Below are 15,488 nucleotides of genomic sequence, written 5' to 3' on the forward strand. Positions count from 1 at the left end.
TCAGTGTTTCTAGTGAGAAGGATGTGCCTGCATAGCCTGACACAGTTTCTTGCTGTCAGGTTGTGCACTTGAAACGTTCAAGCATAGATTCAGCTCCAAATTTAGAATTATAGATTTTGAATGAGTATTTTGTTTCAAAATATGTGAAACAAAGATAATAGTGTCAGTGACAAAATCAGCCTTAATTTCCTTTTGAGCGTTAATGCTATGAAGTCTGAAACAGTGAAGTCTGCTCTACACACCTGCAGCAAAAATGTTCTCGTGTGGGTATTCTCAACATTTCTCTTCCGACCTGTTTGCGTACCCCCTTCAAGTTGTTCATGACTCCTGGGGGTACACGTACCACAGTTTGAGAACCACTGGTCTACACTATGGCTGAGATTTATAATATGTGGGGTCTTACCTCCCTATATGTATTTGTGGCACAGTGTAATGCACAGGTGGATTGCTTTAGCCTTATTGGTATTTTCATTACTTTTTGGCAGAAATGAGTGTTATTCTGAAAGCAGTTTCAAGTACTGCTATCAGTAGGATGTAGTATGAGTATTGGCATGAGTTTCAATTCAAACTGGTATCAAGTTAAGTCCTAATTACAATGTAATAATTTTGATCAACCATTCATGGATCAGCTTCGGTAGGAACTGGTAAGGATATGATCATTATGGTGTGTGCCAGTTTAAATGGTATTAGCATAGTAGTATCAATTATACTAAATGAATGTTGCAAATGGGAAGATTCATGTGTTCATTTTCCTTTGTGCAATCAAGGAAACCTGAGGCAAGGCAAGTGGTTTGGTAAATATGAGCTTCCTGACTCTATGTTTTTGGTGATGCACCTTATTTTCAGCATGTTATTTTTTTATTGTTTTTAATGTTGGTATGCACATACACGTGGTGGTTACTTTACTAGGAACATATCACCAACAAGGACATTCCACTGAGTGATTCTCATAGGGATAGCGCCGATCTTTGTGGCAGAGTGCTTAGCACACTGAACTACAACATCCAGGGTCCCAGGTTCAAATCCCAGCATGTGCATTGGTGTTCTTTGTGAATGTCTCTTCATCAATTTAATCATATCATCACTCATCCTCATCCTTACGAACAGTAAAAATGGCTGAAAAGCGAAGTAAAATAAACAAATATATCAATCAAATTATAGGTATAGCATAATATTTCGGAGAGCATTTTTCTTGGTATTGGGTATGTTCCTTGGTCCCAGTTGAAGGCTTTATCAAATTGTTTTTGTGTCGTGGAGTTCTGTTTTGTTAGAAAAGTTAACCAAACACTGAGAAATCTGTAAGATTTGTATGTTACGGACTAGCACACCTAAGGAACATTTCTAAAATTTTACAGTGTGTGTTTCTGAAAGTATTTCAGCTGTTGATAAGGTAAAGCAGGACTCTGCTTCTAACTAGGTAGTGTTCCTAATAAAGTGTCACTTAGTGAGGATATGTCATGGTGAGTGCAAGACTGTTATGTTCTTACATGTTCATATCATTCAGTACCTGATTTGCAATAATCAGAAATACAATTTATGGAAAGTGTACTTGGAAGTATTGTGAAACTAAAAAGAAACAGAAAAAATATATTTATATATTACTTAGAGTGAACTGAGATTCTGATTTTGACAACATTGCCAGGCAATATTTTCTTGTTACCTTAACAAGAAGATATACAGATAAGGATAAGATAATGTCATGTGCTTTGTGTTGGAAAATACATGACAAAAAATATTATTAATCATAAGGAACACATAAAATAAACTGCAACTAATGACAGTTTGTAGACTTGTTTGCATCATGAAACCTCATTGTAAGAGAAGGAACCAATAAGGCAAACTACAGCTCACATCTAATACTATCTAACACAGTATATTAGAGATAGGACCAGAGCATATGATCTCAGAGTCGACAAATACGAGGTGTGGCAGAAAAGTAATGAGACTGGCAACACTGCACATGAATTTGCCGTTGACTCAATAGAAGTTTCAACTTGCTACAGTTGTTATACGATTGTTGAGAGTGTGTGAAGTGAAGTTGTGTTTGTGAGATGTGTTACGAAAATGGACTGGCAAAAAGTTTGAGCAACGTTTTGCCATCAAATCTTGTGTAAAGCTTGGCGAATCCACTACTGTGACTTATAAAAAGTTACAAAGGGCTTATGGAGAATATTCCCTATCCAGGGCACAGGTGTTCAGATGGCACAAGTCCTTTTTAGAAGGCTGAGAACAAGTGGAAGACGAACCTCATGCGGGAAGACCTTCAACCTTAAAAATGGACGACAATGTGGGAAAAGAGAGGTCTCTCGTTAGGTCAAATTGTCAATTAACATTGAGAATATTCAGTAGTGAGTTAAATTTGAACTGGTTTACCATCCATCAAATTTCAGCACTTTGATGCTGCACCACGGCAGTCTCCATCGATGAATTTTTGGCAGAAAAAAGCAATCCTGTTGTTCCTCAGGCCCAGTATTTGCCACATCTCAGTCCCTGTGACTTCTATTTATTCCCCGGCTCAAAAAACCACTTGAAAGGGTGCCATTTCGGTACTTCGAATAATACAGGGTAAGTCAAAATGATGGACCCAATTTCAGACATTTATTCTGTGAAATATAATAAACAAATGTTATTGTGAGACATGTGCGAAGAAAGGTAGTCAAATTTTTTTCAAACAAATCACAAGTGTTCTATGTGAGCACCTCGCGTAATAGGGCACACATCAAGCCGATAGTCTATCTCCTGCCAAACCTTGTGTAGCATGTTGCTGTCAATATCAGCAATGGCTGCTGTGATGCGGGCATGCAGGTCATCCAGTGTTGTTGGAAGTCGTGGTACGTAAACATGATCCTTGACGAAACCCCACATGGGTCAAGTCGGGAGAACGAGGTGGCCAATGAAGGAGAGGTCGATCCTCCGGAGATGCAAAAGTTGCTTCATCACTGTAAATTAACCTCTCAGAGAACCCATCCGTTTCCATTAATGCGAGGAAATCAGAACAGAAGGACATGTGCAAAGCATAATCAGTGTCTTTTAAGGCTTGAACTAGTTGCAAGCGGTAGGGTTTCATTTGTAAACGTTTCCTCAGAACCCACCAGACAGTTTTCTGTGGAAGTTGAAGTTCTTTCGCTGCCCGGTAGGTGGACTTCTGTGGACTCTGCACTCGTTCCACTGTCTCTTCCCCAGTCGACGGACGGCCAGTCGATTTTCGTTTACAGATGTAGCCCGAATCTCTGAAATGATCGTACCACTTACGAATGGCCTTCCCCGTAGGTGGTTCTCTACGATATTTGGTACGAAAATGCCTTTGCACACTAATCACAGACTTGTTCACATGATAATCAAGCACACAGAAAGATCTCTGTTCTCCAGTCAACGCCATTTTCCTGCTCGCTGCTGACTCCTAGTGGTAGAAAGTGGAAACACTGCGTGGAAACTAAACTTTGAAAGTTAACCTTTCGAAGCGCATGTCTCACAATAACATATGTTTATTAGATTTCACAGAATACATTTCTGTAATCGGGTCCATCATTTGGACTTACCCTGTATACAGAAGAGCGTAACCGATGAATTGAAGGGTATTCCTGCAGAAGCCTTCCAGCACTGCTACGAACAATGGAAACAACACCTCCGTCACTGTGTAGCTGGCCAAGGGATCTATTTTGAAGGTGGATAACCTTGATTTGTAATAATAATAGTATTCATGGTTAAAAGAAAATCAGTCTTGTTACTTTTCTGCCACACCTCGTATTATTATAACCACTGCTCACATTTATGTAAATTTCTTATTGTATGTATATTTTTGTTATTGTTTTTTGTCTTCATAAACCTTTATGACCGCAAAAATTATATTTGAATGATAATGAATTCGGAAAAGTTATTTTACATGACACATGAGTGCTGCCAGTTAAAACTCTTTACACCACTGCTAAAAGAACCTAGGGGAGAATGTTGAAAATATAGTGACAACAGACAACTTTGTAATCACATGTCAGCAATTTGTCATCTTGGATATGATTCAGTAGAAGCTGTAGGTTGTGAATATGACCATTTGTAGTTTATTTTATGTGTTGTGTATGTTTATAAATAATACGTCATTACATTTGTTGTTCTCTACAGACAAATTTTCAATTATTATTTTTTTTAACCTTTTGATGTTAATGATAAGAAGTCATTAACATGAAGTTCTGTTATTTATAGGTGGTTTTTTAAATTGTATTCATGCTTTTTAATTATAATAATTACAGAAGGTATGATCAGAAAGAATCAAGGCTTTTTATAACATCCCTAAGTAATCTGATAGGTGCCACCTCTACAATAACCAAGAGTGACAAGATAATGGTTATCAATTACTGTATAGCATCCCAAGGTTGTTCATCATCATCCAGTGCACACAACTCTCTCCATCCAGATATTTTTTCTAATAAACATGGCATATCTGTGGTTCGACATCCTCACTACTCACCTGACATGACTGGGATTTTGGTTTTCAGATTAGGAGTGCTCTAAAAGGAAAGAGATTGAACAACATGGAAATATTAAAAGCAATTATGATAAAGCACCTGAAATAGCATATTGAAGAGTTAGTTCAAAAATTTAAAAAAAGGAAAACCGACAGGCATAAGTGAATAAGTGCTAAGGGAGAATACTTTGGAGGAGTGCATTTTGATTCTTTCTGAATACACCTTGTATATTAATGCATTGTGTTTCAACCAATCTGCCCTAATGCAGAATATATTTGTGAATATTTGTAGGCAGTATTCGAAACTGCACTTTCGTTCCACCTAGAAAGCATAGCCTGCAATGTAAAACAAAACCTTTTAAGATGCATGTGCACAGTGCATTTTAACATTTTGTAATTCTTCATGGAATGAAATGCATAAACAATTAATGTGACATAATGTGTGTGCATGCTTCCCTAAACCAGTTGTTGTAAAACTTTTCTGAATCCTGAAGAGTTTATCCATGCCCAAAAACACCAATTTGATAGCATGTTTGTATTGATTTTCTAATATTGCTTATGAGCGAGTCCCCTTTGACACTGGCACTGTCTAGCAGTGGAATGAATTGGGGATAATGACTTTTCAGCAAAAATGACTCTAAACAGTTTTCAACAAATTTGTGAATGTGTAGATTTTTCATTCAATTGATCATACCTATGTGAAAAATGATCATAAAGGAAAATACTTAGCTCTAGCCTCAGAAATAAGACTTGAATAAAATATCAAAATATGCCTTTGAATATGTAACCGTATATTTTATTCAAATATAACAATAATTTCAAGAGATTGGTGAATTTCAATCATTATTTTGTAATATATTTATTTTTTTTAAGTTAAAAAGTTTGAGAAACCGCCCTTATTTTTTTATGCCACTTAATATGGAGTATTAAATAACCGGCTAATCTGGCCACAATATCAGCCATTGTTCACCTGAACTTTTCCCCCTCAATTTTCCAGCTTAAGCTTAATCATAGAAGTCAAAATTCCTGGAATTTTGAATATTTGTGATATGTTGCTTAGTTATTGGCCAGAGAGTCAGGTTTGAGTCCTGGTCAAGCCTGCATTTTTTGTTTAAAATCTGCATAAGTATATGTATATGTTTAAATATTTTTTTTTCTTATTTCAGATAATTGGTGTGTTGGCCTCATAACATATATATCAATGCAACTGTTTGGAAGATATTAATACTCTAAATCTTCTAATTTGTGCATATGTACAGTGTGTTCAAAAATGATTATAGGGGTTTCACAGTCGTTTAATTCCCTTATATGTGGGGTACAAGGACAAAGCTTGTATGGGAGTAAACAACAACTCAACAAGTTTACATAGTTTACCTTATAAATGTTCAATGTGAGCACCTTTCGTGACCCGGCACACATCCATCTGGTAGTCCAATATTAGTTGTTTGAAACTTATTAAACATCAACGAATGTTATCGGATGGAGGATCACTTCCATATCGCCATCAAAAAGCTCGCTGAACTGAAACAGCAGAACCACACCTTGCATATTCAATGACACAAAGGGACTTCTGCACAGGAGTCGCCATCTTGTAGTACACCTATGGCACTGTGACTGATGGATGTGTACTCAGGGTAGCAAACTGCCACAGCCATTATTATCATACATGTATGATGTAAACATTCACCTTCGTCTGTTGCAATATACCAAGTGCTTGAAACCCCGATAATCATTTTGAGACATGGTGTAGATTTCTCATGGAAACCAGTTGTAGAAGTACAGTGCAGAAATAAAATTTGACTCGTTCACTACAAAAATAGGAATTGTAGCTTGCTTTCCTGGCAACATGATTTGAACAAGTGTTCTCGGGTAACCACCCAGGTTAAATTGGTGTTCGCGTCTAACATTTCATGTGCATACCTTGCTCTCATCTTAAGGGAATGACTCTTACCCAAGAACATTTGTTTGTTCACTAAAGTTTGCTGAGCTGATTACAGCAAGCCCAGAGTCATCTTGCTATCAATAATAGTGCATATTAGATATTAAGAGCATGTCTAATCACGAAGCCACTTCCTTTCAGGGATCCAGATGCTCACTCTGCTTGTCCCTATCCTGATCAACTGCCTCCTGGAGGGCCCAGCTCTGAAGGAAGCAAATGCCCTGTGCCGAACTCTTCATGAACACTGCTTACAACGTTTGATGAAAATCGGCCCACAGTATCCAGAGGTAAGGCAACCTACCTGCTATTATTTCATGTTTTCATAAATGTGTAAAGCCCAGGAACCTGCATGTATTTTGACTTGACAGTTTTGAATACGGTTGGACATGGGTATTTTTTACTAGGTGGTATATGTTGGTGTTGCAAGATGAGAAACTTGAGTTGAGCCCAGTGTGTCTGAGGGACATTTGGCCTATGATAATTCTGAATGGAGCATTCCATGAAAAATCATCCAACAATGGTTGCTCAACCCTGATATGTTGTTAGTTTAAAATAGGTCTTCTTTTATTTCAATTATTTTTTGTTTACCAATGTTTGGCATTTTTATCACATATGCACATTTAAGAGCTTTGCTGAAATTGGATTATCTCACCTACTGTTATCTCCAGAGAACTGGAATAAAGTCAGTTCTTTTCACTAAGGTACAGAGGTAACACACACACAAAATGTTTTAAAAAATAATTGACTGCTTTTATTCACATTTCTAGTAGGTCTCTATTACAAACTACAAAAAAATATAATCAGCATGATGAGTTATGTTTAAAATGAAAAAAAATCCTTTTATATGCCCATATTGGATATTTATGCAAAAAAAATCAGTAAATAGCCCAACCATAGTTCCGAGTCGTCATACAGTAGAAAAACAAAAGGTACAGTGCCTTTCACGGTCGAGTTGGCCATTGAGCAGTGGCTATCATGCCGGACAATGAGAGTGCATCTGCTGGCAAACTGGATGCAACATCCACGTAACTGGAACCGCTATCTATGTAATGAAATAAGCTCTTAGAATTACATTGACGGTTACAATTAAAATAAGCCTGTGCCTTGTTACAAGAGGTGTTGGAAATGTTGTCCTCCTACTTCCACACAATCCAATCTTGTCCCAACGTTGTCTGATTCTCCTCAGTAAGCACATGTCATTTCACCCTTCGCTTCTTATCAAGAGCAGATCCTGTTTCCCTAAATTTGTTCACAAGTTTTCAAACACCGTCTCATAATGCCTTCTAATTTCTCTACAAGGATTTGTAATTACATAAGAGTCATACATAAAAATTTGTTGTTTTAAGTTGTATGTATAGCGTGACATTATGAGACTGCATAAAAGCACCAGTAATACGTAAACTAAAACAACACCCTCTGAAACACTTGTTAACAACTTAACTCTTCACAAACAAGTGCAAACTGGACACCAGCTACCTGGATACTGAAGCACTAACTAATGATGATGTTGATTTTCTGACCTTGAAAATCAGTTGTTTTTTTTAAATGCCACAGTTTTCAGTATCAATAACAGTAAAAGAACTTATATCACTTCAGTGGTAGTAACATGCACTTTCCTTTTTTCTGGGTTATTCTAGATTTGTTTTTAATTAATTTCAGTGACCTCTACCAGCAACCTAGAGTTGAAAGTGTTGGTGATTAAAAACAAGTTGTAGAAAAAAAGTTATTCCATTTTTAAATCTTTGTTTTCAAACATGTAAGTATTCTAGGTGCATAAAGTTACTTCCAACGTCTGTGAGGGTGGATATTTTGATTAGTGACTCTATATTTACAGGAGTTCAAGACACTGATGTCACAGTCCACCGAACTACGGACAAAACTGGAAACGGCTGTGAGAACAAACCAAGAGACACAGAAGGCCAAGATGGAGGCAGCCTCAGTGAAGCCAGTTTCTTCCCAAACCCCCACCATAAAGTTGAAAACGGATTTCAGCAATTTCTCTGCCTAAGCCTTCTGAAACGTTCAGTGCTCACAGTTATTAAGCCCAGTAATGCACAAAAGCAACACAAAATGCATGGGAAAAATGCAGTAGGAATATTAAGCTAGCTTCAGTACAGATTTTGTCTCTTGTTTGTTATACAGATTGTACTGAATCTAGCAGGGACCATGTACGAGCAAATGTGGATTCAAGCAACTTTGTTCATTCCAGATCCCGTCTTCATTGTGTAAGCTAAGGCAAATTATAAACCAGTAATGTGATATCTGTATTGCTGTTGTAACAATGTTAATTTGTACAAAATGCAGTTCTTCTAAGAACAGTAGAACATAGAGAAATAATAAGTATGAAGCAACATTTAAACTAAGTACAACTGTTGTTTCTCAGCACTCCTGTTGGTGCTTGTAGTATTTTACTGGTATTGGACAAAAAGGCATGTTAAATATATTAGTTGACAATTCAATTTCAACATGTTAATATTTGAGCATAAATATTAAAAATATATAATTTTGAACCTGAAATAAATATGCCTGTTTGGTATATCTATGGAAAACTGAAAGCAGTAACATACACAAAAGCAGATAGATCAGTTTGACACGAGAAATTGTCATTTGCCTTGTGCTTGAAAATACACATATTTATAAACATTTTTTCACATATTGGCATATTTTCTTCTGTTATCTTTATAAATATGTAGGGAAGAATAATATGTGCATAGTTTTGGAAAAAGTGTTTTTTGTGCAACATGCAGCGTTACCAACCTTGGTCCTGACTGCACATGTGTGCTCATTTTATGTCACATGGACGTACAGAACAGACCTTGGACCAAACCTTAAAAGTAGTCTTGCAGCAGTTTTTAGGCAGAGTGAGAAGAATTTGAGATATGTTAATATTGACCTGCAATATGAAACTTGATTTTGCTGTAAATATATTTGACAATACATCAGAATACACTCTAGATATTCAAAGTGCTCTTTAAACAACAAAGAAGTAAAAACCATAGATACAATTCAATAAAGGTAATGCAAGAAGGGATAAATATAGGAAAGTGTAGATAGATTAGCTCACATGCATGAGTATTGTGTCTCTCAATGTTGAATGGCTTCTTGCAATGAAATATCACAATGTTGCAATTACAGTAACTAGTTAACCTATCACAGAGGCTGCAAATATAGATAATTGCATAGCAGATTCTCTAAAATACAAGTATATGATCCAAGGACAAAAATAAGGCTCATCTGACATGCATAGACAATTTTTGCATGTAGCATGTTACAATTAGTATTCAGAAACTTGCTCAACAAAGTGACAGAACCGTCTGTAGGAACTTAGGAATGATTCTAGAATCACTTGGTACAGTGGCAATTGTAGGTGCCACATTAAAAAAAAGTGAATCATGTTGTCTATTCTTTTTGCCTATTTCATTTTAACCATGAGAAAATCACAAAGATTGAACTTTAAGCCATGTATTGCCAGCATCATAAATAGTAAAATTGCTGATGTATTCAACTTAGATCCGAATGTTCGAACCCACCTTCATCAGGGCAGGAACAGATAAGTTTGCATGTAGATCAAATTATGTGGCTAAAAAATCAAGTTAAACGTTAAAGACTTACCCATTGTTCAGAATATCCTGCAGAATATTGGCGCTCCTAAGGAAGCTTCAACAGCAACATTTCATATCATAGCAATATGACATGTTGCACAAGCCTACATTTGAGATTTGACAAGCAACACAGAGTGTGAAATCTCCCCAAGTCTGCAGGAGAGCTGAGCACAGTTCTCATTCATATCTCTGCTTCTGAGAAAAGGAACCTCCTAGCGAATGGGTGCATGTTAAAGTAGGAAAGAAACGAGATAACAGGACAGTGCAAGAAATGTGGACTTTCTTTCCCTTCTTTCTTCAATATTTTGCATTGCACCACACAAAGACATCATTTTGAAATACCATGCACTGTAAAAATAGGTATTTTGCATGATAAATGCAAAATTTCGTATGAACATACGCAGTAGTCTTATTTCTATTAAACCTTATGTGAATAACTCTAGGGAACATTAAAATCTGAGTCGATGAAAACTGTTAGTGGTGAAAATTGTGAGGCAAATGGTTTAAAGGGATTTACAACCCCCCCCCCTCCCCCAAATTATTCTAACATTATATGAAATATGCCTTTCAAATATGTTTGAGAATGAATGGTGTTGTGCCGTACAAAAGAATAACAGCAGCAGTACAGAAATCACATTATACATAGTAATTATTCTTAGTAATACGTAACTTCAGTTTACTTTCTTCCAATCCTCCTGCGACACAGTTGACCAGTCAATAAAGCTGAGTTAGAATTTTGAAGTGTCTGAGTGGGTACAGACTGTGATGTTTGCTTTAAAAATAAATGTCTGAGACTACTGGATAAAATAATGAAGAAAAAATATGTACTAGTGTAAGATATTAGAGGAGGTCATGTAATTTGAATTATACCTGTATAATTGTCAAATTATCGTATATTATGTTGTATAAGAGATTAATTGTACCTACTTGTTTAAAAAAAGTGATCTTTCATACAATGTATTCCATGTATAGTAAAGGTATCTGGATAGGGCAATAAGAGAAATATGTAGTCAAAATGTTGGATATTTATGAGCATGTATAAAGATAAATATATCAAAAATATGACTGGAAGTAAACAAGTGTTCCTGTAACAATACTAGAAAATGTATGAAATTTATTTTACGTATGCTTTACGTAGTTAAATTGACAATGACTGATGAAATAGATGATTTACAGAGAATATTAACTGTTGGATAGAATTTGTTGGTTGTTTTTGGTTGCTTTAGCATCCTTATATTTTTTAGCGAAAACCCAGATTTATGTATATTGTTGACATTAAGCATATTTATTTATTCAGAGTGGAAAATGGAAGAAAATAATGAAATGTTAGCATTACTCTTTCAATGCTTGCACAGTGTGATCATGTGTATATAGATTTCACCAGGGTACACCTCTGCTCCTTTTTTATAACTAGATTAATGAGACTGTATAGTAATGTATGTAACCAACATTATGTAAACCGAAGTTGGCTATAAAGTAAGCTGTATTTTGTAAATAGTACTGCTTGAAGATGTTTTGTGCTATCCTTTACCAATAGACTTAACATGATTTGAAGAGATTTTAAATTAAAGTAGTAACTTTTCTAATCCACTGTGGACACATTTTTTTCTTGTTTCCCAACAGCTGGTGGTGGTCCTACCTGGGACTTCTGAGAAACGGCCTTACACCAGGTTTTATAATGCAACAGTACTGGTCATATGCCATACATTTTTGGTATTTAATGCAACACATGATGAAAGTATATTATGCACTTTTTCAAGTGAATTATTATTTTTTATGAATTGAAGGGCTCGGGTGTAAAACATGGTGTGTGACATTTTGGTCATTTTTGAGTTCATTAAGAAAGAAGGTTAATAGAAGCTATACTGTAGATAAATTGTTTTCGTGTTGTGTGTACCAATTTCACTCAAATTGAAGGATGGGACATTTTACTTTGTAAGTCAAAAATTGACAAAATGTCACTTACCATGTTTTACATCCGAGCCCTTCAATTCCTTTAATTCCAAGAGCACTTCATGTTAGCACTGAGCTCATGCTGATAATTTGGTATTGACCAACTAGCAGTATCAGTTCAAATTCAATCCCTGATACATGCCAATACTTTTCCAGCAGGCAGGTGGAGTCTGCAAAAAGTGCCACATGAAACATTTGCAGAACATACATATCCTGGGAATTATACAAAATTCACAACATACATTCATTTTACACCTATATTTTGTGGAAAGATGTACGAGCTGTGGCTAGAAAGAAACCAGATTCATGCTACAAAATCTTTTATTGGTTATTTTGTACAATACGAACGTTATCCCCTTCAAAGTACTCCCCTGTACTATCGATACACCACTCCATATGAATCTTCCATTGCTGGAAATCATTTTCTGAAACCATGTTCATTACCTCCGTTGCTTTTCTTTTCACAGATCCTACGGTCGTAAATGTGGTTCCTTTCAGTGCTAATTTGACCTTTGGGAATAAAAAAAAGTCACATGGAGCAAGATCCGGCAAATAGGGTGGATGTTCTAACACTGGGATCCCATGATTGGCCAAAAGAACCTTGACGGACAATGCCATGTGGGCAGGAGCATTTTCCTGATGAAGAATCCATTACTTGCTTTTCCACAAATCAGGTCGTCATCTTCTTAGTTGCTCACAAAGGGTCGTCAGCACCATAATGAAATAATGTTGGTTGACAGTTTGACCTTCGGGTACCCAATTCGAATCAATTCACCGACATTTGCAATGTATAATTCCGTTTTTGACGTGCAAGGCCGTCCAGGACGCAAGTCATCCGTGGTCACTTCTCGTCCCTCTTTAAACCTTTGAAACCCCTCAAACACTTGCGTGATAAACACTCATCTCCGTATGCTTCCTTCCTTCTGTGGTGGATTTTTCGCGTTTCATAAGAAACTTCACAGTGATACTCTGTTCCACTTTCACACTTAACATTTTTCCGACGTAGCACAGATGTACGGTTCACTTCGTCCACAAGCTACAGTGGAACTGACTACCGTGCACAGTGGGCAATCACACAGTCGATAGGCAGGATATCACGTTATACACTCATGCACCGCTTGAGCTTGACGTGCTTGCCTTTTGTCGACAGCAATATCAATCCGGTTTTTTTCTAGCCACACCTGGTATTTTGTTTTTAATAGGGTGGATCAAATGAAAACTGAACAGTGGATGTATATGGTTATATTTGTGTATGTGTGTGCCGAAAACCCTGCATAGAGGTAGAGTGGGAGGTAAGGAAGGAAACCCCTACTGCATAATGTACTCGCCTAGTGAATTCCTGGACCATGGTCAAACGATCAACGCTGCTTGTTACTGCAATACCCTCCACCATTTGCATGCAGCAATCAAGGCCAAATGGCCTGGCCTCTGGTCCTCTGGAGTGGTTTTGCTGCATGACAACATGTGACCACATATGCCAGCTGTTACAAAGAACACGTTGGCGATGTTTGGGTGATCAGTGTTGGAACACCCACCGTATAGCCCTGATCTATCGCCATGTGACTTCCATATCTTTGGTCCGTTAAAAAAGGCATTGAATGTTCGGTGCTTCCACTCGGACAATTACGTCATTGACAATGTTCGCAACTGGTTCCGATCTCAGCCAAAGGAGTTCTATGAGCAGGGTATTCACTGCTTGGTGAAACAGTGGGACAAGTGCTTGTGTAACTTTGGAGATTACGTTTGAAATAAACCTTGTTGATTTCATTCTGTGGCACCGTTTTCATTTGATCCACCCTCATAAATGATGAATTATTTTTATATTGTGATTATCTAATGTGTGATCTTATTTATATTTTGAAGAGAACTCTGTGAGATTGACATGCTTGAAATGGGATATTTATGTAAGTATGTAAATATCTTACATAAACTTTAACTGCCAGGTCAAATTTTTCCTTTTACTTTGAAGCAGGCCTGAATTATTTTTCATGGTGTACATAATTATTATGCACATGGCCTGTATGATACACTTTTTAGTTGCTGTCAAAAATTGACTCCATACCATGTGAGAAAACTCGGAAACCTAGACTGCACAGCCTTTCCAGGAGGCCAGGGAACCCATACACACATTTGTGGTCAAAGGAGCTGTGTATAGGAACTATATACACTGCCTGCAAGTTGTGTATCAATCTTATATACAGGGTGTATCCCTTAGCACCCCTTGTAAAATACGCAGTGATGTATTTTCATGGAATTTGATATGGGCGATACGAAATAGGCCTAGGGGGACACCTTTTGGAGTATGTCACGGGGAGGACCACCATATTGGTGCCACCATCTTGAATTCAACTTCTTTATTTAAAATGATAGGTGGGTCATGTGATACATGACCATAGGCTAGAATTTCGTCAGAATGTCAAATCTGAAATCAAATTTCATGTAACTTCATTTGGTGAAAAGTTATTGGTGGTCTGAATCTGATAAATAACTGGATGAAGAAATTAGAAATATTTTCTCTTACTTCAACGCACTGGCACAGCCAGGATTCTTTTTTTAAGGAGGGTGGAGGCTTCACACAGCCAACTACTTTGTGATCCTTTGTATTTTTCTTGTTCGAAACTTTTTTTTTAATGTAGGCTACATATAATACACTTATATTTAAAAAAATACTGTTTGGGGAAATTGTTTAAGGGATAGTAAACACTCCTTTTTTGGACTTAGAAGTGGTTGCACCTTCAGCCCACAAAGCCGCCATGTGGCTATGTCAGGCCAAGATTCAACGTAGGAGTCGCTCACATTACGCTTCAAATACTAATAGTGAGTTATATACTCGAGCAAACTTATCATTTCAATGACAGGGGTTGAACTGGACCTCTACAATTGCAATCTGCTGCTAAGAAATAGAGGCGGACTCAAGTCTTGAGAGATAGAAAATTAAGCAGCGACTGAACTTTGTTCACTGAAAATTTGTCACTCAAATGAAATGCTGATTGGAGAGATTGGATCACTTTGAGCACTGTATACATTGTATACCCTGCATGGCAGAATTGGAGCTACTGGACCGAAGGGCAAACAGAATATTGCCCCTGGGCTCATCATCCTGAGTTTTTGGGCCTCTTTGAAGTAAACTGTAATAGGTGTGGACAATGGGGGAAATTTATCTCAGATCTTATTTCAATCTCATGCTGAGGCTTTGGGGGGGGGGGTACATTTGGTGAGAAGTTACATTTTAAATATCATGTAATATTACTGGTAATAAAAAAATCATAAATTATCAAGTTTGTTTAGGTACTGTGTAACAATAAGGCATTGATCGGTTGAGCAACTGAATCTTTCTACTTGATTCACAACTATACTACATTACACTACACTACTATTAGAAAACCACTTAGCTATCAAGGTATGAGATGAGAGAAGTTTCCTATTGATTGCCATCTATGAGCAAGTAACTTGATTTTGAATTTCGGAGAAGACCCATAATGGCAAGTTGCCCAGGCCCCTCTGGCTGAGACGACACACCACTGCTTATTATTGC

The 15,488-nt window shown here is 37.0% G+C and overlaps 1 protein-coding gene across 6 annotated transcripts in view; it reads left to right on the forward strand.

Moving 5' to 3' along the window:
* LOC145985110 (HEAT repeat-containing protein 5B) overlaps positions 1–13,700 on the forward strand; it is a 164,536-nt gene extending 150,836 nt beyond the window's left edge. For 4 of the 6 annotated variants that reach the window (XM_083118720.1, XM_083118722.1, XM_083118724.1 and 1 more), the window contains 3 exons: positions 768–794; positions 6,540–6,685; positions 8,233–13,700. In XM_083118720.1, the coding sequence (XP_082974846.1) occupies positions 768–794; positions 6,540–6,685; positions 8,233–8,406 (347 nt within the window). In that variant the 3' untranslated portion in view covers positions 8,407–13,700. The remainder of the gene's footprint in view (positions 1–767; positions 795–6,539; positions 6,686–8,232) is intronic. The other 2 variants (XM_083118721.1, XM_083118725.1) reach the window with 1 other exon arrangement.
* Positions 13,701–15,488: the final 1,788 nt, after the last annotated feature.

This window comes from Lepisma saccharinum, chromosome 3 (genome assembly GCF_977018435.1).
Source record: "Lepisma saccharinum chromosome 3, izLepSacc3.1, whole genome shotgun sequence".
NCBI lineage: Eukaryota > Metazoa > Arthropoda > Insecta > Zygentoma > Lepismatidae > Lepisma > Lepisma saccharinum.